Raw genomic sequence first — 21,896 nt, 5'->3', positions numbered from 1 at the left:
GCGGCATTTTCCGTCTCATTTCCGGCGACGAGACTAGATCGTGGGTGGGAAAAGCACTTCGTCTTTTTAAACTGGTTCCCTTGTGGATTTTAGTAACTAAGGGACTAACAGGTAGAAAGACATTTTTGGAATTCGGACTCAGTCCGTCACCTCATCCAATTTTCGTATCTCCATTTGTCCCACCCATTTTTTACATCACCTACTCTGCCACCAATTCGATCCAAAAAAGTTGCACCATGCGGCTGGAACCGTTAGACCTTCTGGATTACGTGTATAAGTCATACGGGTGGAATTAAGCCATAAGCATGTGGGGTACGGATGTGGGGATGACCATGTGATATCCCGCTCTGGGTGAGTGTCAGCATATTAGGTCGGATCCAGCCTATACGAATAATGAGAAGTTGCGATCCTCACCAGCTAAATTATTCACGCAAGTAGTCCATGTCAGGGGTTCCACCCGCGTGACGTTCTCTTGCAACAAAAGGTTCGAGACGTTACCCGGTAGTTTTCAAAAAATTAGATGATATATTTCTCGGAATATCCGATCGGCTAAAATATCCGCGTCGCTTTGGTCCACCGGCCAAAATGGAAGGACGGGAAAACGGAAATGCAAGGACGGAGATTAAATGATTTTTCCGTCAGTGTAAGCCCAATGGAAGGTCGGTAATGGTAGACTCTGGTATTTTGACGCATAATCGCGTAGAAGGTATCTCAAAGTGGTAATTTCGGGCCATGGGCATCAGCCCGAGAACAAATCATAACACCATGTATCCTCCCGGGGGCACAACTTTATTTTGAAATATTGTGAAGATTCATTTCATCGTTATTTCTCAGAATCCAGACCTGAGACTGGTCCACGGCGCAAAAACTTTCCAACATGTTTGATACTCGTTTCATCGGGTTCGAGCCTGGCACGAATAATCTGGAGCTTGCTGGTGCCTCTATTCTCGTTGACCTGAAGGACTTTGACGGTGTTCAGCTTGCTGTTGACAGTCTCGCCGCTGATCTCCACAAAGTAACCGGTTCCAAGTCAGCAATATTCAACGATGTCGCTTCTCTGAACTGGGAAGATTCGTCAAATGTGCTATCCAGGGACATAATGATTGTTGTGGGAAGCCTAGAAAAGTCTCAGTTCATTCGTGAGCTGGTAGATACTGGCAATCTCTGTGTCCAGAGTATTCAAGGCAAATGGGAATCTTTCCAGACCAACGTTCTAGCCTGTCCGTGGCCAAGCACAAAGCACATGTTGGTCATTTCGGGCAGTGACAAGCGAGGAACTATATTCGGTATATACACTCTCGCAGAACAGATTGGCGTATCACCGTAGGTGAATAAGCAATATTGCTTGTCTCAAGGTGTAATTTTGGCTTCTGATTGCAAACTAATGCGCTCATTCTGCTGCAGGTGGTATTGGTGGGCCGATGTCCCTATATCGCCACACAAGCATATATATGCTCTTCCTATACAGACAGCCCAAGGCGAGCCCAGCGTACAATACCGTGGGATTTTCATCAACGATGAGACACCGGGGTTGATTGACTGGGCTCATGAGAAGTTTGGACCCAAGTTGAATTCGGAGTTTTACAAGACGGTTTTCGAATTGCTCTTGCGTATGAAAGTAGGTCTATCTAGAAGCGAGGCAACCATGCAAGGTATCCCAGTGATACCTCCTGCTCTGTGCTCATAGCATTTGTACGACAAGACTAACATTCGATTAGGCCAACTTTATATGGCCTGCTATGTGGTCTGGCTTCCCAGAGCCGGGAAGCATCTTCTTTGAAGACGATCCATTGAATCAAGAACTAGCTCATAGGTATGGCATCGTTGTTTCAACCTCTCATCATGAGCCGATGCAGCGGAATATGTCGGAGTGGCGTATGTCAAATAAGGGAAAATGGGTGTGGGAAGAGAACAAGGAGAGAATTGTCGATTTTATGAGGGCGGGCGCCGAGCGAGCTCATCCTTACGAAAGCATTCTCACATTGGGAATGCGAGGGGAAAGTGACGGCGCGATACAGTCACAAGACCCCCGCGCTATTTTAACAGATGTCGTTGCCACTCAGAGGGACATCATCAACGATATCTATGGAAGGCCAGATGGTGTAGGTCGTACGTGTCCAATGGGGTTAAATTTCATTGTGGAGCATCTTTTTCTTCGCTGACTATTTTAAACAGAGGTCATGGCTTTGTACAAAGAGGTTCAGAAGCACTACGAAGAAGGGCTTGAAGTCCCGGATGATGTTACTTTACTGTTCGCTGATGACAACTTTGGTAACATCCGTCGACTACCGACATCGAAGGAGAGACATCGTCAAGGTGGAGCAGGGGTAATGTACACTTCATTTCTACGCGCTATACTAACGCTGACTATTGTTACAGATTTATTATCATCTTGAATACGTGGGTTGGCCACGCAGCTATAAGTGGTTGAACGCAAATTCATGCGTAGGTCCTATTGGCCCTATTCTACGAAAAAGTTGCTAAGACAGACAAGGCAAAAATTCAACAACAACTGTTGGCTGCACATGCCAGTGACGCACGCAAGATCTGGTTGTTTAACGTCGGCGATATTAAGCCGCTAGAGCTACCACTCACATTTGCTCTTTCCCTGGCTTGGAATATCCATACTCCATGCCCCGTCAGGCTATTCGACTTCTTCGATGCTTACGCAGAACGTGAGTTTGGGTTGAAGTATGCCAAAGATATAGCAAAATTGCTCATGAGCCATGATCGGATGATGTCGTATCGCCGGCATGAACACATCGAATCGAATACATTCTCAATTCTCCAATATAGGGAGGCCGAGAGCGTCATGGCGAAGTGGCGTATACTGGAAGAAAGAGCTGAAGAGGTTATGAGGAGTTTGCCAACATCGCATAAGGCTGCTTATTTCCAAATAGTACAACATCCTATCCGCGCGTCCCGTATTAACACCGAGCTACGTGTGACGTTGGGGCGGAATCAGCTTTATGGCCTGCAGCGCCGGAACACTACTAATGTCCTCGCTTACCGGATACTGCGCCTTTTTGACGATGACTGGTCGCTCACTGAGGAATACAACCACTCGCCATGGGTTGATGACAAGTGGAACCACATCATGAAGCAGCCACATTACGGATTTAGCCCTACAACGTGGCAAGCGCCGTCACGCGATATGATCACAGGTCTCAGTTTCGTGCAGCGACAGCAAGCATCAAATTTCATATGTGGCCAAATGGGTATCGCTGTGGAGGGCCACACCGGTGTTAGGCCAGGTCTTGTCAATGAAGAATCTGATCGTATGCAACCTTCAAGGGGTGAACTGGTGTCGGGCTTGACTCTGCCAGAACTTTGCCCCTATGGTCCCAAAAACCGGTTCTTTGAAATCTATACTCGAGGGCCGAAGGATGTGGATTGGTTCGCCGTCGTCGAGCAAGATTGGGTCTTACTCTCTCAATACTCAGGCCATCTGTCTCCGGATGGCGAAGAGGATCAGCGTGTGGAGGTCTCGATTGACTGGAACAAGGCTCCCAAGAAATTTCATGGGATCGTTATAATCAACATCCGATCACAACAAGCTGATTTCGAGCAAGTCCACGTGAAGGTCATTTGCAGGCAGGTGCCCGAGGGTTTCAGCGGCTTTGTTGAGTCGAATGGGTCAATTTCAATCGACGTCGGTATGTCATTTAGCGAATCGCAGCAGCTATACCAGGCATATCCTTACCTGGGACGGACCAGCTCAGGCGCTATTGGACTTGCACTATCGTCAAAGTTGCCGGGCATCGATTTACAGCCTTTGTTGTATCCTATCTATCTCTTCTCCGGCCCGTCCACCTTTCGTGTCATTCTGTACTTCACTATGACTCTCGAATACCAGCCGGAAGAACAGCTCAGATATGACATTTTGCTTGGCGATTCGAAACAGACAGCTCGGTTGCTAGAATATCACTTGATCGCAGATCTTCCTGTTGGTTGGGAAGATGCGGTCCGGAACAACGTCTGGACTCGAACGCACTCTTTCTGCGCTGTCTCTCCGGGTGCGCATGTCATAGGATATCGACCGCTCGCACGGGGACTGTTGCTAGAGAGGATTATAGTGGATGCAGGGGGTTTAAAGGATAGCTACTTTGGGCCTCCGGCAAGCTCTTTTATCGGAAATTTGGATTAAGATCTTCTAGTCCAATGGTGTGTATCTTCCACACGGCTCTCAAAGACCTTTTGTTGGAGTTTTGGGATCGCATGGCCCCGCTCCGCTTGCTGCAAGTGGTCCATAGTACTGAAGTCCCTCGCCTATCAAGAACCTCTCCCCTTCCATGCCACATCAAATACGACTATTACGTGCCATTTCACTCTATCCCCAGTAAACTGAATCCTTCACCTTATTAAGCTTCAACACCTTTGTAAAGACGGTGTACTAGAGCGAATAACAAAAGGATAAGGATAACCAAAGAAAGTACTAGTATGTGCTCGCATTCCTTTTCCTCCTATAGCTGTTCCATACACACTATAGTAGGGACCCTATTCTCTGTTACATTAAATTCCGAAAGTCCTCTGGGCGCGCCATAGCTCGCCTCTCTGCCCTTGTCCAACCGCTGCGAGAGTATGCACGAGCGTCGAACCTATGCGATGACCGATCCATATAGCTGGCTCACCATAAAGGTCGTGAAAGGCAAATATTCTGTTATCTGGGTCTGTAGGTGGCGGTCATGAATGTCGGCGCAGGCGTTTGTGGTATGGCCGGGCTCACACGGCGGCTGCGGTGGAGGATAACTTTAACAAGTATTAAAGTTGGCACAAGACGAAACCGACGGCGCTAACGGCCGGTTCTTTATAGAGGAATACAGCATTGAGTTACGGAATGACGACGAACCGCAGCTAGAAAAGTATGTGTGGGCGTTGAAGGCAGGCGGCAAGTCCTCGATCGAGCATCAAGTCTAGGAGCCGTCGAGAATTGCCAATTGTTGCGCATCAGTCATGACATAAAACCCGTCAGATACACCCAGGCCAGTGATACCCAATAGAATGGACACACCAATATTGGGCATGAATCGAATCCAGACCTCGACGCCGCGGTTCAAAAGCTGAGGGCATCTGGTTGCAAAGGCAGATTTGATGCGCGCCAACTTGACCCGGCCTAGTACCCCCTAACTATTCAAAGAAATATCGGGAATTCATGGGCCATGTTGTTGAAAAGACTGCGGACATCGAAAAATGGGGCAAAGCTACCCTGAGTACTCAATTGCACTACATGTCACTCGCGTCCGAGCTTGTTTATCAAACACAGATGGGTGGTGTGACTAGTGGCCTTGTTAGCCACATAAAAAACTGATCAGAAAAGCATCAAACGGTTGGGTATATCCAAAGAAATGCGGTTTCAGATTCCCAACAGCTAACTTGATAACACAACATGGGGCCGTCACATACGAGAAGGAGCTCACCAACAGACACCGAATCTCAATGGTTGATACGTTGGCTACCATGGATGCGCATCCCGAGATGGGCGACAAGATGTTGGGGGCAGTCATAGACTTGGTCGAGGACTATGACTCGGCTAAGGGCGCTGGTAGAACTCATTACAAGACTCTCCGAACAATTTCAGGAGTATCAGAATCAGCTACTGGCCTCTTGTGGTCTGCTACAAGAGTAATATATTCTTTTTGGAGACCAGAAATGCCAATTATTGGGCCCTATGAGCTGTAATTTTCTACACCCCTTCAAAACTGTATATTTGTACAAGTTGCTTGATTGAGTCTTCTGTAAATCATGAAAAACATTCATTTAATGTCGAAAATATTATGGCTGATCAAAATCATTGAGCCGATACTTTCTTGAGTTCCAAATAATCATTTTTCTTAGTCTTATATCATAATCATAGACTATATGAAGGACCTGAAATTTCGGTGGACTTTGACATGAGGCTTCCTGGTATTGGAGAGGTATCATCGGCCTTGACCTCGGCCTGTGTAAAATCCTTAAACGGATGGTTGCAAAAATTCGGGCAGTGTCTGAACATAATAGCAGGATAAAGCGAGGACAGCGTTTCAGCACCTTGAGATTGGAAAGCGTCGACGAGCCTCTTCGTCCAGGTGGATTTATATAATTCTTAGAGTTTCTTTGAAGGCCTTGCCTTGTTGCGGTGAAGTTCGGCGTAGACTCATACGCCTCTGCAAGATGGAAAAAGGCATCCAGTCGCTGTGTGTCCGATACATAGGAAATCTGAATTAGTGCATCTCTAAGAGTTCAAAACAGTCCTCCCTTTGCGGCATTTTCTATGGTAGTATGTACCACACTAATACACATGACGACGGCTCCACGTCGAAGTTCTTGAAGGGCTGAAATTCTCTCCTTCATATCAACGTCTCCCTCGAAGTTGCTCTTAACGTAGTTGAACATAAAAGAGCCCCGCTGAGCCTGAAAGCATTCCATGCGAGATAATCGAGCGCACTTCCTCCACCTGTACAGTATGAGAACACAGGCTCATGGAAATGCATCCTAACTAAGTGTATTTTAATCTCAAGTGGAGTCGATTCACGAAATGGTCAAGTTTCAGCGCCGACTTCCATTCTATGTCTGGAGGTGCCTTCAAATCAGGATAGTGACCAGCTGCACAAGCGACCATACGTGATTCATGACATACCCTACTGATCAGTGGCAAGCAGTGGTTGAGAGTGGTGGTATGTCCTTACTTACAGGGCGATGGCAAATTGTCGTAGTCGTTATAGTGGTGATCTCTTTCTCCCACACGGCGCGGAAGGCTTTAATGCCAGATGGCAAATCTCAGCTCGGTGGGAAGTTGAAAGAAGCGATGAAATACCTGGACATTGTTGTCGACCATGTGATGAGAATGGGAGATTTGCGACGAGAAGCCAGAATTCATCACGTCAGTTGCAAACGGGACTCCCTTGACATCGTCAAGAAGAGGAAGAGGGTAAATAGGAGGGTGAGTGTTGGTCTTATACAATAAATTCATCCGACCAGCCAGATACGGCAGTAGCCCTAAGCCCTACCTTATAGCGCGATTGGTTTTGATTGTTTATGACAAGAAGTTCTCCGCGTGTGTTCTCTATGTTAAAATGCCAAGGTTTTGTGGCACACGTGAGCAACAACGGGCACCGGCCTGTAATAGGCTAGTAGTTAAGCTTAGATGGCGATAGGAGGATAAGGCATCTATTACTTTAATAGCAAGAAAGAGAGTGGGGAGATACGATAGGATATAAGTCGGGTTATTGAAAACAAGTCTCTATTTAGTGAAGATATTGTAAGTAAGAAAGGAAAGAAGAGAAGGAAAGAAAGAGAGATGGGCCTTCTTTTAACTACTATCGCCTATCGGCAGAAACCTTCTGTGTTACGTGGCTGTTACAATATATATAACAATTTTTTTTGATTGTATTTAGGAACAATTATAGTCAAAATTCTGGATTTTATGAAGAGACAGGCTCCAATACTATACCAAAGGCGATATCCTGCACCTTAATCAGATGCTCGTCCATAGGTCCTGGGCCACATGCTGCAGTTCCTACACCTGCAACTCGTTCATCCAGTCTAACAAACACAGCATCATCTTCAATGAGATCACAAGGGTGTTGTGCTGCCTCAATAGACTCGTCGGAGTACCGGCTAGCTGTCCAATTCAAGCTTGCCGTTCCTCCATTCCCCACCGTACATCCCTGTCGGCTTGCACGGAAGCCCGTACCATTTTCAGTCAGAAGTTCCATCCAATATGTCTCTGTACGGTTCCCATTCTCCTGCGGAATGTCGTATATCGTCTGCAGTGATTTGACGTTATCAAATCTCCACAGGCCAATCTTCTGGGAGGCCTTCTTATCGGGATAAGATTCTCCAGGTCCGAGTCCCAGCCACCGTGCTGACTGCAGAGCAGAGCTTGTACGAAGATTTAGCCCTACTCGAGGGACAGTTGTCGGTGCGGTTCCAGTGGGTTGGAATCTCATGGTAATGGATAAAGAGCCGTCGGATTTGATGGTATAACGCGCAAAGCATTTCCACCCCCAGGAAAGGATTGGAGGAGAGAGGAATGTCTCGCTTTCGATGCAAACACAATCACTGTCTTTCGATAATATATTGAAGGAACGAAGCTGGTTCGTGAGGCTATGAACTCCGAATCGCTTCCAATAACGTGCCGCAGTAGGAACGTCGTTGTCTGTCGGAGGGCGCCAGAAACTAGGCACCATGGCGAGTCCTGTTTTTGGATGCGGTTCAAGAATAGAAGTCGAATTGTGGGTCCACTTCCTGAGATGTCCGCGAACGCAATCAAACTCAAAGGACCAGTTATTGCTGCTGATAAAGACGGTTGTCTTTGTGGACATGGTCGAGATAGCATCCCGCATACCTCGTGCAAGGCCCACGCCGTTGACCGGGGCTTTCTCAGCTGGCTTTGAGATCAACACTTGTGTCCAAGCAACGACATAAGCCCCTTGATCCCATTCAACCATTCCTCTTTGCTCGAATGTAATGGTCAGGTAGGCTGGGTGGGCTTTGTGATGGAAGAGCTCTACCGGGAGAGAAATATCAGCAGACTGCCCAGCGGGCACCATAGGTAACTCCAGCGATCCAGATGTCAAGATGTTTGTTCTATGTGTAAAAATTAGTTTGTGTTCAAATCATCGTGATGAAATTCATGGGCTCACTGTTTATCAAATGTCTCAAGCTTGTACGAAGCTCGGAGATGGCTTAGATCCAAAAAGTCGTACCGGTTCTTCACAGCCAAGATTTCTTTACGGACTTCCAATTTGACCGGTTCAAAGGCTCTTTTCAGCTCCAACAGACCTGGCAAAGGCTGATGGGCGCTGTTCAAGAGACCATCCATTACAAATGTTCCATCATTCGGATAGTCATCAAAATCACCACCGTAGGCATAAAGGCCTTCTTTTTGGTTGTTTCCCCCAATGTACAGCCCGTGGTTGGCCCATTCCCAAATGAAACCACCCTGCAAGCGCGGGATCTCGTCGAAGCATTTCTCGTAATCCGGAAGCAGGCCGGGTCCGTTGCCCATGGCATGAGCGTATTCACAGAGAATGATGGGCTTATTAAACTCGCCATTGTCCATAATACCCTCAGTCGCTGCTAAGGATCTCAACCGGCTAATTTCCGGATACATGTAGCTAAACATGTCCGTGGTTTCCGCATGGACGTCGCCCTCGTAGTGGATCAAGCGAGTGCTGTCAAAACGCCGGGCATACTCCGCCATGGAACGGTGACATGTGCCGAAGAAGGCTTCATTCCCCATTGACCAGATGATGATGCTAGTGTGATTCTTGTCTCGTTGCATCAATGAATGAACTCGATCAACGTAGGCTGCCCGCCAGATGGGGTTATCTGATGTATGGACACCGCACTTAGGGAAGATCATTGCCTTGCGCTCCTCGTACTCGAGAGTTTCATCCATGTCCATTGGCCGAGCGACAGCGTCATAGAAACCATGACATTCCAGATCGGCCTCATCAATGACCCAAAAGCCCAGTTCATCAGCCATATCAAGAAGCCGGGGGTCGGGGGGATAGTGGCTACAGCGAAGGGCATTGATGTTGTGGCCTTTCATGAGAAGAAGGTCTTTCCTCATGAAGTCAATGGGCACGGCACGACCTAGAAGGGGATGGTGGTCATGTCGGTTGACGCCACGCAGCCGGATAGCCTTGCCGTTGACGGTGATGAGGCCACCCTTGCGCTCAACCTTGCGGAAACCAATGCGCTGTGTAGCCTTGTGCGTCTTTTTGGATCCCGAATTTGTCAGGAGCATCTGCACTTCATACAGATACGGCCCCTCCGCGGTCCATTTCTTGGGGTTGGCAATAGGCAGGCTGAGTTCAACTGTGGATATTGCTGGCACTACCTTGCACTCTGTAGAAGCAACGACATGACGGTTGCCTTCGACTGACTCAATCAAATTAAGTACAATAGTGCTTGCCTCTGAGGCTTGGTAATCGATTGTTGCAAGAAGGGTCGCATCTTTGTATTCTGAATCGAGATCTGTGCGAATAAACCAGTCATTCAAGCGATCCTGGGCTGAGAAAGCAATCAAAGTGACATCTCGGAAAATTCCTATCATTAGATATTAGCATATGGTTTCTTTCCGCGTATCACACAATCTAAGTATTACCAGATAGCCACCATTGATCCTGATCCTCAATATATGTAGCGTCTGACCACTGATACACCCGCACAAACAATTCATTGTTGCTTTCCTGCAAATATGGCGTGATGTCAAATTCGGACGGGTTTCGGCTGCCTTGAGCATACCCAACCAAGCACTTGTTCACCCAGACATGATACGCGCTATCGACGCCGTCGAACCGCAAGCGTATTTCTATGTTTTCGGCTTGCCATTCGGCTGGCACGCGAAAATTCCGACGGTATGTACCTGTGGGATTATCCGTGGGTACGAAAGGAGGGCACACTGGGATTGGGAATTGTGTGTTAGTATAATTCGGCTTTCCCCAGCCCTGCAGCTGCCAATGGCCCGGAACATCGATGCTGGACCAGTCACTGTCAGAAGTATCCTCGCCAGGCTCCGGTGCCTCCGGTGGCGACCGGGACATCTTGAACTCCCAGGCTCCATTGAGAAGTAGAGATGTTGAGGGAATATGATAAGTGCGAGCGGGGAGGGTATTTCTGCGAAAAACCGCGGGATTCATGAAGTCGGGCCGTTCGGCATCCGCCTGCAGCGGCAATGCCTGAGGACAGCTCATGCTGATGGATTGAGGATTTCAACCCCGTAAGGAATGGAATGACACTCTCAGGTCGTCTTGGTAGTTGGGCCACCAACCGTGCTACTCTGCCACGTCCTTTATGGAAAGATGTTAGACTAGATGGCAGTGAGTGGCTCTCTGAGCACTTCTCGTCCCAGCTACCCCTTTCCGACAATCTTCCTCATTCTAAAGACCCTCTTGCGGGGTCAGAGACGTGTTGTCTGTACGTTGTCGCACTAGTTCTTCCTTCCCCATCTCTCGGAACCTTGATCCTGGGCCGGGTCTATCGGAGCCGGTCGGGGTGGGGCTAGTTCGTCGGCTGTGGGAGCGGAGAGGCTGTATCCAATAGACAAGCTCCGGGGCTATCGGCACCGGGTCAATCGGAGCCGCGGGACAAGGTTTAGCCTTTTATCAAGGATTTCGCGAGTAAGGTTTTCAATCTGTTGCCACAAACCTAAGTGAAATTGTCTAAGCCATTCAGGTCATGATTTAGCCGGCTGTATCGGGGATCGATATTGACTTCAAAGTGCCACCTCATCCAAATCTGTACCTATGCGCATCTGCAAAGCTTCGGCATGTCAGTTAGCCTGCTCCTGGTCACCTGCCCTCCCCAGATTAAGACCTTGAAACGGGCAGGGGCAAGAATCAGTGACCCGAAGCTGAGCCAGGGTAATGTGGAGGAGGGAGGAAACAAGTTTCGTCAATCGTGGAGTAGTGAGTCTAAGAAACTCCCTGTGTGACATCAAAGAGCATTTTGCGTGAGCTTGATCGCTTCTCTTTCCGTCTCTACGACTGAACCTTGATCACTCTTGACCATCATCGTTTTCTTTTCTCTATTATCGATATTGTATGTCACTCACCCCCGGGAAGCCATAGTAGCGATCCCCAGGAGGAATAGGGATTGTGCCGAGAAGACTACCTCTCAGTAGTTGAATTGTAGGGCCAACCCCTTTGTGCGTATCCTAATAAGCAGTACGGAGTACGGAGTACGGAGGGTCAAAATGGTTCGCCAAATCAACATTCGAAGAAAGCCAAAATCCGATCGAACTAGTATAATCAACGGATTTGTCGGCGTCGTTCAGAGTAACACTATTCCAAATCGAATTGTCATAGTTGCGCAAGGCAAGAGAACAGTCGCCAGACCCCAGGGGAAAGGAATCAACCGCACTGGCGCTAGCTGTCAAGCCCGGGGCGACCGAAGGTTTTGCGACCAAAAATTGAGGAAATGCGGGGATATCTTTTCCGACCGCAGAAGTAGGTATTCATGGATTGTAACGGTTGCGTGACAAACAATACAACGTCTCCTCCGCCAGGCAGGTCGTCACCTTAGTTCGTAGTTGGTGAGGATTTGTGATATAAAAACGGTATAATCAACTAGTATTGAGCATTTCGTTGCGTCAAATCAAGCTCAAAGAACAGTAATTATAGAGAAAGCATGGGGATGATGGCCTCACTTCCTAGGTCAACCACGGTTGAGGCGGCTTTTGGTTTCGCCACCAACAACAAACCCGCCTGCTAATGGAAGTTTGCCGGTCGGTCTGGGTCAATATGGAAGCGTTTGAGATTGGAATCAGACCAGGGGGCCATAAGCCGTGTGGGACTGGTTTCTCATCTCGTGATCTCCTTTAAACCCCGTTTCTGAAACCCCAGGCCGCGGAGTTTAGCGTGATTTTAACATCTGAGTACCACGGCAACCTGGACGGATTTGGCATGGCTTCACACTAGAAACTTGATGCTAGGTACGAAACGGTAAGTATGTTAAGCTCTTCCGTAACCTTGACTAGATCGGTCTAGAAGCCACATTCGCCATACTAGTGCACGCGTCCCAAAACAGGAATGGAATAGTACAATGGGCGCTCGCTGAGACAGAATCAAAGTCAACAACACATTAGGAGGAACAGACTCGAAAGACCAACCACGGAGCACAACCTCTCTCCGGTTTCCCAGTGGAGTCTACCGAAATGTGCCACATGCAAAGTATCTTTGACACAAGAGCCGATACGCGCTAATTGATTATCAGTGATCCGGGGATATTGCGTTTAATGGAGCGCGGGGAACGGGGCGGAAAAAGTACATAGGTAGCCTGAATTCCCCCCTCCCCTTCCCCAAATAACTATGGCCCTTCACAATCGGGATTCTTCGTGAACACGTCTCAGTCTTTATCTCTACCCCTTGCAGATAAGAGATAAAGCAAAAGTGCAGATTGCAGATTATCATTCATATTGACCTAACCCGATTTATTTACGAACCCTCAGTTCGAAGCCAAGAATGAAAGCCAAGTCCGAAGGCGACGGTGTTGCCGAATACCACGAGGATGTCATGGGTCATGTCGCCTTGGCTAAGGAGGCGGCAGGCCGCGCCACTGAGATCAACACCGCCTCTGTGGCTCTATATGCGGCCACTTCGGCTCAGCCGCCCAGGTTGCTGTCAAGGAACATGATCAAGTGAGCTATCCTCAACAAGAGGGCTGGCCGTTTTCTAACAAATTCGCAGGCTATACATAATCATGGCCGTTGGATACTTGATTTCGACGATGAATGGGTTTGACTCGTCGCTCATGTCTTCCATCAACGCCATGAAACCATATCAAGAGACATTCGGACTCGATGGCGCAGGTAAGGGCCAATTACTTAACTATCGCGCTTGAATTTCTTATTTTAAGTTACTGACGGTCAAACCTGGTTCAGGTTCTTCTACTGGTATGGTTTTCATTATTTACAACTTAGGACAAATCGCTGCTTTCCCGTTTTGCGGTCTATTAGCCGATGGTTACGGCCGCAAGGTCTGCATCTTTGTCGGCTGCCTCCTTGTTTGGATTGGAACCGCCGTCCAAGCACCTGCACAGACAATGGAAACTTTTATAGGTGGCCGTTTTCTCTTGGGATTTGGCGCGGCTCTTGCTTCTGCCGCGGGACCAGCCTACACTGTCGAGTTAGCTCATCCAGTATACCGTGGAACCATGGCCGGTATGTACAACAACTTCTGGTGGTTGGGAAACATTCTAGCGGGATGGACAACATACGGAAGCAATCGGCATCTTGCAAACTCATGGGCATGGCGAGTCCCTACCCTCGTCCAGGCCGGCCTTCCTGGAATTGTCTTGTTCATGGTGTTCTTCCTCCCAGAGTCTCCCCGTTGGCTCATTGCCCAAGACCGCAGGGAGGAAGCGTTAGCGATTATGGCCAAGTACCACGGTAACGGTTAGTGCTCAACGTTCTCCGAGGTTAATTCGGAGATTCCCATCAGATAAACGGGTGCGATAGACTAACATAGTTTGGATAATTGGCCATAGGTGACCCAAATCACCCAATCGTCCAACTTCAATACTCGGAAATCATTGCACAGCTCAACATGATGAGCAACAAAAATCCATGGTGGGATTTCCGCGAATTGGCAAACACACGCCCGGCACGTTATCGATTGTTCATGGTCATTGCCATGGCCTTTTTCGGACAATGGTCCGGGAACAATGTTGTCAACTACTTCATGCCACAGATGATTATTCAAGCGGGCATCACTAGTCCGGACAAGCAATTGCTAATTAATGCCATCAACCCTATTTTCAGTATGATGGGTGCTGTCTATGGCGCTACGTTGCTGGACAAGCTAGGTCGTCGTACCATGCTGTTGGGTGGTCTGTGTGGAGGCTTGATTTCCTACATAATGCTTACCATCTTTACAAAGGAAAGCGAGCACCACCCGTCACTCAGCTATGGTGTCATTGTATCCATTTATCTCTTCGGCATAGTTTTTGCATGGGGATTCAGCCCACTGCAGACTCTATATGCTGTTGAATGTTTGGAGAACCGTACACGAGCAAAAGGGTCTGGTCTCAACTTTTTGTTTTTGAACATCGCCATGGTTGTTAACACATACGGCATCTCTGTTGGTATCGGGAAGATAGGCTGGAAATTGTATCTTGTCTATATTGGATGGATCTGCGTTGAGATCGTTGTCATATATTTCTTCTTTGTGGAGACTGCGGGCAAGACGCTGGAAGAACTGAAGGATATCTTCGATGCTCCGAACCCGCGGAAAGCCAGCATGAAGAAGACCAGAGTTGAGGTAGATGAGTCCGGAACTGTTGTTAAAGTGGAGGCGTAACTATTCGCCTATTTTGTAGCCAACTTTGGTGTCTTTGAATTCAAAAGAGAAAGTAAACGTGGGGCTCGAAGCAGCGACTATCATCAACATGTTGTTGTAACGCCAATTGTCTCGGATTCCGGTTCATTCCGCGTCGCGCCGCTGGATTTTGAGACACTGTCGGACTCTATCCAGAATACCTGCGCGGTTGTCTGATCGAGAGTATCCATGGCGGCTGTCGAGTAACTAGAGCCGAGGGAGGCATCGTGGTTTGCAGGTTCTGGAGAATCAAAATTTGTTTGGATATCGATGGTCATTCTAACTACATTCTTGTCGCCTGTTGAGCCTCCATATTCATTATCTGGTCTAGAGAAAAGGGCCATGGACATTTGATTTCAATGATTTCCCAAGAAGGTTTACTTTAAAAGCATCATGAAAAGTTAACTATTTTCTTTTCTATGCTTAATCCAGTGATACTGACAACGAGTTGTGTAGTTTGGTAGTACCGACAGACATAATATCACATTAAATTCTGTAAATACGCTTGTATAACACCCGACACTTGTCGGTGAGATTTAGGAGATGTGCAAGAAGGCAAAGGTAGGCAAAGGTGCCGAGATGAAAGGTGGTATTTTACCACTAAGCACAGGGTTGTTCATTCAGTACTTATCAGCGCAAGGAGCGGTAGCTTACAGCTACCAATCTATGGATCACATACTATAGGATGCCAAATTTGCCCTGTTTCTGTGATGTATTTCCCGCCTCCGGTGCCCACCCGCCTGCGTCGCCAACCGTACCACGCGCTACACTTTCAGAGTACATTTTATCAACCAAAACGGCATACTATATTTCAAGTAAAGTCATTTTTACGTACATTAATATTTTACCTAACCTCGCTTCATCCACTACACCTTGGCGGCGCCCTTCGAGTAGGCTGGGATAGCTATAAAACCTGTGGATCGACTACCGCTAAAGCGTGTTGAACGTGCTCTATAGCATGCGACACAGGCTTTATGGTTCCTATCGCACCAGCAGCTGTTAAAGCCTATTTGCGTTCTATCTGCTCAGTAGCCTCTTGTCTTTTGGACGTGTCTTGGTATTTATAGTGAGTAACTTATCAACTTCCCCTTGTAGTAGACCCACACTGTATACCTATATCTCCCAGGCCTTACTAATTCGGTCTAGCACTTATCGAGAAGGGCTAAGGCAGCCTATCAGGCCTTATTGTTTGATTAACAATAGAGATTGCTTCAGATCCATAGGATTCAGAATTATTTTAACTAGATCCACTTAATGGCTAGCTGCCTAGTAGTGGTGGTATGGGCATCCGATAAGGTATATCAACATCGAGCCTAGCAAGCATAGACTCTGCATCGATTGGAACAATTCCTGCGGCTGCGAAGGTGTTCAGTATAGTCTCTATTGTGATTCGAGGACATATCTCTATAAATCTTAATAGTGAAACTAGTCATATCGTATAGTTTAGCTAGACTTTGCTTTTTGGCCTATGGGAAATATCACATAATAAATGGCATTTAGGATGTCACTTCTTTCTCTGGTAGGTGCTTACGCATATACGCATAGGAAATCAAGCTTGTTGATATGATGCCAGAGTATATAGAGTGGTAACTTAGTTACCACTAAGAACGGGCTTATATATTCATCTACTGCCCACGTTCTTATACGTTTGTATATAATCCTGGATTACTTATGCACTCGACCGTTATAACCCCCGGGTATTGGTATTAAAGACGTCAGTGTGCCTGTATATCTCATAAGGAAGCATTCAACAGCAAACATCTGAATCTTTCTACCATCATCTATCTATATAATCTTTATCGCAATCTTATTACATATCTCCCTTTTTAGCCCATACCAATAGTATTATATTTGACAAGTAGCAGGAGTTCAGACGTTACCGATTCAATCATATGACTGTACACTTATTATAGGCTCGTATTCTGCGAGATGCATACCGAGCTGGCCGCGTTTGCAAAGCTCATCGGCCCTAAACTACTAACCTATAGTGGTATTGGGCGAGATTGGCAGAGGAATTGAAAGCTGTTTGAAGTGGGTCTTGGTCGAAAATGCTGCCTTTTGTAATTGCACGATATTCTGTGCTGTCGCTCGCTCGCCTGTTTCGAGCCGGAAAGCCTCAGTTAGGAAAGAAACGCGGCAGATACAATGTCGTCACAAATCAAGTATCATAAAAAGCGCATGTGGATATAGTAAGATGTGCCACAGATATCTGTCTGGGCATACACCTCCGAGAAATGGGCCTTTCTCGGATTTCATTCAGTATGTCACTAATTATTATCGATATAAAAACAACTAACGCCAAGGTCAAAGCTAGTGACGAATCAACATCATGCTGTACTTCAAAGCACAAATCTACTGTGGATATCACATATGGATTAAGAGAGCAACTCAAGAACCAATAGACAAACTGAGGGGACTGTTCATCATCGCAATTCCGATCAAGCTCCTCATCACAACCCTGATATCTGCATTTTTTAAGGCCCAGCTTTCCAACCCAAAGTAGAATTTCGAACCACAGATCGGTATGACGCCTTGGTACTGCCAATTGAATGTGTAGCTCTATTATAGTTTACAAACTAGAGTTTGAGCGAACTCCTTCGAGGAAAATAAAACCTGTGGTCTGTCCTAGCGAATGGCACTAGAAAGAATTTGCATATGCCAAGTGAAACCATAGTGCACACGCTTTCTCCCAGCGTGAAGAGACCTAGGATCTGGACAGTACGAAGTCAGCGGTTGACGGGCAATACACAGTTTTAAAATCCCGTGAGATGGCACAGAAACCAATTCCACGCGGGCCGAGTGCGACCACGATGATAGAAACCTCACTCATTTAAGAAATCCAGGGGTGGAGCAGGAAAAAAGCTCGCCAAAGGCTAGGCACAGCCACAGGGATGCACTGCTTTTTAGAATTGAGTTGTTTTATGACTTTGATCGGCCCCTGCCTATTCTGGTCCTGGGCGGCCTCATGTTTTCTTGAATAGCGTCTATCCTCTGTGGCCAAGTGTTGCATCTGTTTATTATGACCCCAAAACATCTCACGGTTTCTTATATGACAAACCACGGGTTTCCTAACATGCTACAGAGTAGAGTTCAAAATGCAGCTTGCACGCATCGGCGCAGTTTGGGATATTGCAGGCGCTCATACTCCGTTTGCGAGAACTTGTCCGCAGCATATATTCACACGCTAGACGGCCAGACGCCCACATACGTGGTTCAGCCGGGAATAGGTGGCGGTACCATCGGATCTGCTTATAGTGTACGTTATTCTAGGACTTGTCAAAAAAGCCTCGGCCTAGAATGTCGTATGGAAAAAGGAGCGAATATTATAGTGGACAGGTCGGAACGAACCGTGGCTGCTGGCCTCCTTTCCCATAAAAACCAGCCCGTCGCGGGGTCACCCGGCGGAGATTGTTCGTGGTGATTACTGCAGCGAGTTCTCTGCCCACGGGGGGGATGAAGAGCTCGACGGCGAGGGTAGCTATCTGGCCCAGAACCTGGCTGGTGGTGTGCCGCAGAGTCCGCACGTATGGATATCCCTGTGTGAAGATATTGTAAACTCCATGTAGGCGGCCATCGGTGATATTATGTTCCCTTGCCTGTACACCACATGCCCCCTTGCCATAGACGAACCAATGCCTATCGTGTTCAGGCTCGGCTATCTCGAGCAAATAGTGGTCGATCCTGCCATCTAGGCGCACATCCGTTTAACCCTGAAAATGAACGAAGTGGCCAGTGGTGCCGATGGTGGATGAGGTAAACAGGCTGTTCAGCCGACAACTCATGGCAGAAAGACAGCTCTGGTGTTGGTCCAGCAAAGGCTGTAAAAATGGATCAAGTAGTAGCAAGCGGGGCAAGCGTCAGTAGCAGCGGTTGCGGAATCAGCCGCAGTGAAGAGGAGTAGGGAAGCGCAGAAGGAGTAGACTTGCGAAATTTTTGCCTGAGAGAGGCGCTCCACCATGGCGTGGTTGATATAGTAGCTCGCGGCGGGCGGATATAAGGAAGCGGGGGTTGGCTAGTCAGTGTCTGTTAGAGCGGGATGATCGCAGGCACTACCAATTTCGAACAATTTTCCTGGCAGCTATCGTAGGTCATATATAAGTAGAGATCTCATCCAAGGGCGCGCGGCTAAACCCGCGAGGGCGAGCAGGATGCGGAACTAGCTCGGGTGAGGTGGTGGAATAACCGAGGCCTGCAATCGACTAGATCGCGACCGGAGGGCACGGGAGTGCACGCGGCATCGATCACATGTCCGATACTGAGAGTCCTGCCTTTGAATATGCATACTTGGAGCAGTCAGTCTTTGACCTGATAGAGTGGCCGCTAGGGCTGATCATTGAAACCGATAGAGCATCATCTCTGGCCAAAGTACGGGGAGAGACACATAAAGGGGTGCGGAGGCAGTAGGCATAATTTTCTTTTTCCTTTTAAGAACAAGTTATCATCACACAGTATTTTCTAGGCAGTGCATTTCCATTTTGGCGGGCACACTACAGGACCAGCGCACAAAGACCGAAACACAGTCGGCAGTGATGCGAGGGAGCAGGGATCACCCACGGAGATGCAACAAGGCCGCGGAACGCGTAAAACGCGAAAACACGTGAGGTAGACGGAATCACGGAACATCAAGTCACATGGGGCCAGCCATAATACATCGAAGATCCTTGCAAGATTGTCAGGAGAAGCGGCATCACGTGCACCCCGCATGGGGATCGTTTACGTCAATCCGACCTTTCCGTCTCCACCTTCTGCACCATAATTCATACATTTGGTGCAAATAGAAGCGCATTGTCAGGGCCGATTGATTTTGACTAGGGGTTCACTACCTGGCATCTCGCATTCTGGCTCGAAATGAAGAGATTCAGGGCAGCTCGAGCGGTCTGTCTCCAATTCTTCCCCCTTGTCCGGAAGTAGCGAGTTGAATCGATCATCGAAACTAATATCACCCACAGTGCGACTCATGCCGCCAGCGAAAGTCAAGGCTCGTCATCTTCGATGTGATTTTGTAGCACATGATGATTAACGAACCTGACAGATGCGATGCTCGCGATCCCTGCGGGCCCTGTGTAAGCCTGAACCAAGCGTGTGTATACGGAACAGATGCTATTTCGTAAGTGAGTTGATTCCAATGTGAGGATTAGTATTAACTTGAGATCAGAAGAGGCAAAAGTGAAATGATCTTGGATACGGTCTTGCGAATGGAGGCTTCCATTGAAGAACTCAAGAGTTTGGCCGTAGGTAACGACTGGCCAAAGGTCATTTCTTACTCACCGATGCTGGTTTTCAGGCTACGGCTTCCGGTTCTAATATTATATGCGGCATCCAGGCCAAGTCTATGTCCCCGACTGGGACAGTTACCTCGATGTCTCAGGAGGCATCCCATCATCCCGGCGGGTGCACAATTAGAGACCCCACTGAAAGTGCTGTGCTTTCGTCAGGACATCTTTCCTCAGCGGAGTCTCTTCTGAAGTGGCCAGTCTTTCTAGATCATCCTTCAATATTGGAGGAGACAGAGTCTTCGTTATTGTTGCTCGAACATCGACGATCGTCCTTTCGAAGCAAACCCTATGCCATGGTTCCCAGCGTGGACTTGTCGGAAGTCAAAAGCATCGTGAGCGTATTCCAACAGACATATAACTTTTGGTTCCCTACTATCAGCTTGGATGATCTGAATTCATTAGAATTAAGGATACACCAACAAAACCTCGACCCTAGTTGTCAGTCGTGTCTCGCTTTACTGGTCATGTCGTTGGGTTGTGTCGGGGCCTCCGTGATAGATGAAGGAGGCTCCAAATATCCGTCTCGACAGCTGAAGCTGCAGGGAGAATTATGGTTCACTGCGGCAATGAAGATGCTTCATTTGGCCCACATTGAGATTAGTGTGCAAGCTTGCCAATGCCTTTTGCTGACTGCGTATGACAACATTTTTACACGCCAAACTGGCGAGTCAAGACGAAACTGACGACTACCTAGTCTCTACTTCTGCTATTTGCAAAGGCCACTGCAAACATGGTCTTATGTGAACAGTGCACGGACTCGTTGTCGTTTCCTGCTCTCCTGCCCTTTTGACAACCCGGAGCGTGATGATCGAGAACACATCACCAGAATATTCTGGTCCTGTTTTGTACTAGAAAGGTAAGCATAGGCAGTGTCACACAGCAAATGTCACCCCTACACTTATTACCGCCTGACTCTCACTAGCAACTATATCTCGGAGTTGCCAACGCTTCCACAACACTGCAACGCTGAAATCGAATCAATCCTTTCTCTTCCGGGCAAGTTTCAATCCCATGAGGCTATTGAAGAGGAAGAAAGGTCGACCTTCTACTTTCTCGCATCGATCGCACTACGCCGCCTCCTCAACCGAGCGCACTACGTGCTCTATGACCACAAAAATGGCCTTCAAATCGATTCAAATTATTTTCCTTCTGTGAACCAAGAACTGGCATGCCAATTGCAGGACTGGTATCAAACACTACCTCCAAGTCTGCAATTTCCAGAAGATGGAAAATCTGCCGATGACCCGCATAGCGAGTACCTAAGGCAGTGGTATCTCAGTTGTCGAAGTGTCATCTATCGACCGTATCTGGAGTGGGCTCTCGCTAACCCATCTTGGAATCTCAACAACAACCTGCGTATGCTTAATGGTTGTCAGGTTGCCCTCGACACTTGCTTATTCAAATTGAGGTACCTGAAGCAGGTGCCATATACTGTCATGGTAGACACCTGGCCATGCTCGCTTTCGTAAGTCTGATGCTCGCATATTATCTGCTAGTGTGAGGTCTTTCTGATACCAGAGACTTCTTCGTTAGAATCGCGACGGCGATGTTGACCCTAATGGGCGGCTTCTGTCATCCACAGCTGACAATTCAGCTTCGTCGTATCGCCTTGCTGGAGCTGGGCCCTCGCCTAGAGCAATTTTTACAAGAATGGATGACAATTCATGAGTCCTGCATTTCTCCTGGTATTGAGAAGGCATTGAGATTAATCATGAAAGTTCACGAGTTCTTCGAAAGCGAATGTGCAAAAACTATCTCGTCCCAGGAGGACGAACAGCACTTCTCTACTTACGCCTTTCGAGTGTCTCAAGAATAG

General features: G+C 47.7%; 4 protein-coding genes across 4 annotated transcripts; 3 read left to right on the top strand and 1 right to left on the bottom strand.

The window, feature by feature from the left end:
- Positions 1-877: 877 nt before the first annotated feature.
- N7482_010030 (uncharacterized protein) lies at positions 878-4,147 on the top strand (the record flags this gene model as incomplete). Its single annotated transcript, XM_056692154.1, has 6 exons — positions 878-1,323; positions 1,405-1,618; positions 1,719-2,109; positions 2,176-2,327; positions 2,380-2,400; positions 2,450-4,147. The coding sequence occupies 6 exons, from the start codon at positions 878-880 to the stop codon at positions 4,145-4,147; spliced, it is 2,922 nt and encodes a 973-aa protein (XP_056539860.1).
- Positions 4,148-7,400: 3,253 nt separating this feature from the next.
- Positions 7,401-10,682, bottom strand: N7482_010029 (putative beta-galactosidase; the record flags this gene model as incomplete). Its single annotated transcript, XM_056692153.1, has 3 exons — positions 7,401-8,568; positions 8,625-10,035; positions 10,094-10,682. The coding sequence occupies 3 exons, from the start codon at positions 10,680-10,682 to the stop codon at positions 7,401-7,403; spliced, it is 3,168 nt and encodes a 1,055-aa protein (XP_056539859.1).
- Positions 10,683-12,950: 2,268 nt separating this feature from the next.
- Positions 12,951-14,786, top strand: N7482_010028 (Lactose permease; the record flags this gene model as incomplete). Its single annotated transcript, XM_056692152.1, has 4 exons — positions 12,951-13,126; positions 13,176-13,297; positions 13,370-13,882; positions 13,975-14,786. The coding sequence occupies 4 exons, from the start codon at positions 12,951-12,953 to the stop codon at positions 14,784-14,786; spliced, it is 1,623 nt and encodes a 540-aa protein (XP_056539858.1).
- A 5,189-nt stretch (positions 14,787-19,975) lies between these two features.
- On the top strand, positions 19,976-21,896 carry N7482_010027 (fungal specific transcription factor domain-containing protein; the record flags this gene model as incomplete). The annotated part of the gene is made up of 5 exons (XM_056692151.1): positions 19,976-20,035; positions 20,089-20,714; positions 20,775-20,936; positions 21,003-21,545; positions 21,599-21,896. The coding sequence occupies 5 exons, from the start codon at positions 19,976-19,978 to the stop codon at positions 21,894-21,896; spliced, it is 1,689 nt and encodes a 562-aa protein (XP_056539857.1).

This window comes from Penicillium canariense, assembly GCF_028826845.1.
Source record: "Penicillium canariense strain IBT 26290 chromosome Unknown utg000007l_segment0_segment0, whole genome shotgun sequence".
Lineage (NCBI taxonomy): Eukaryota > Fungi > Ascomycota > Eurotiomycetes > Eurotiales > Aspergillaceae > Penicillium > Penicillium canariense.
This window is presented reverse-complemented; position numbering and strand designations above follow the sequence as displayed.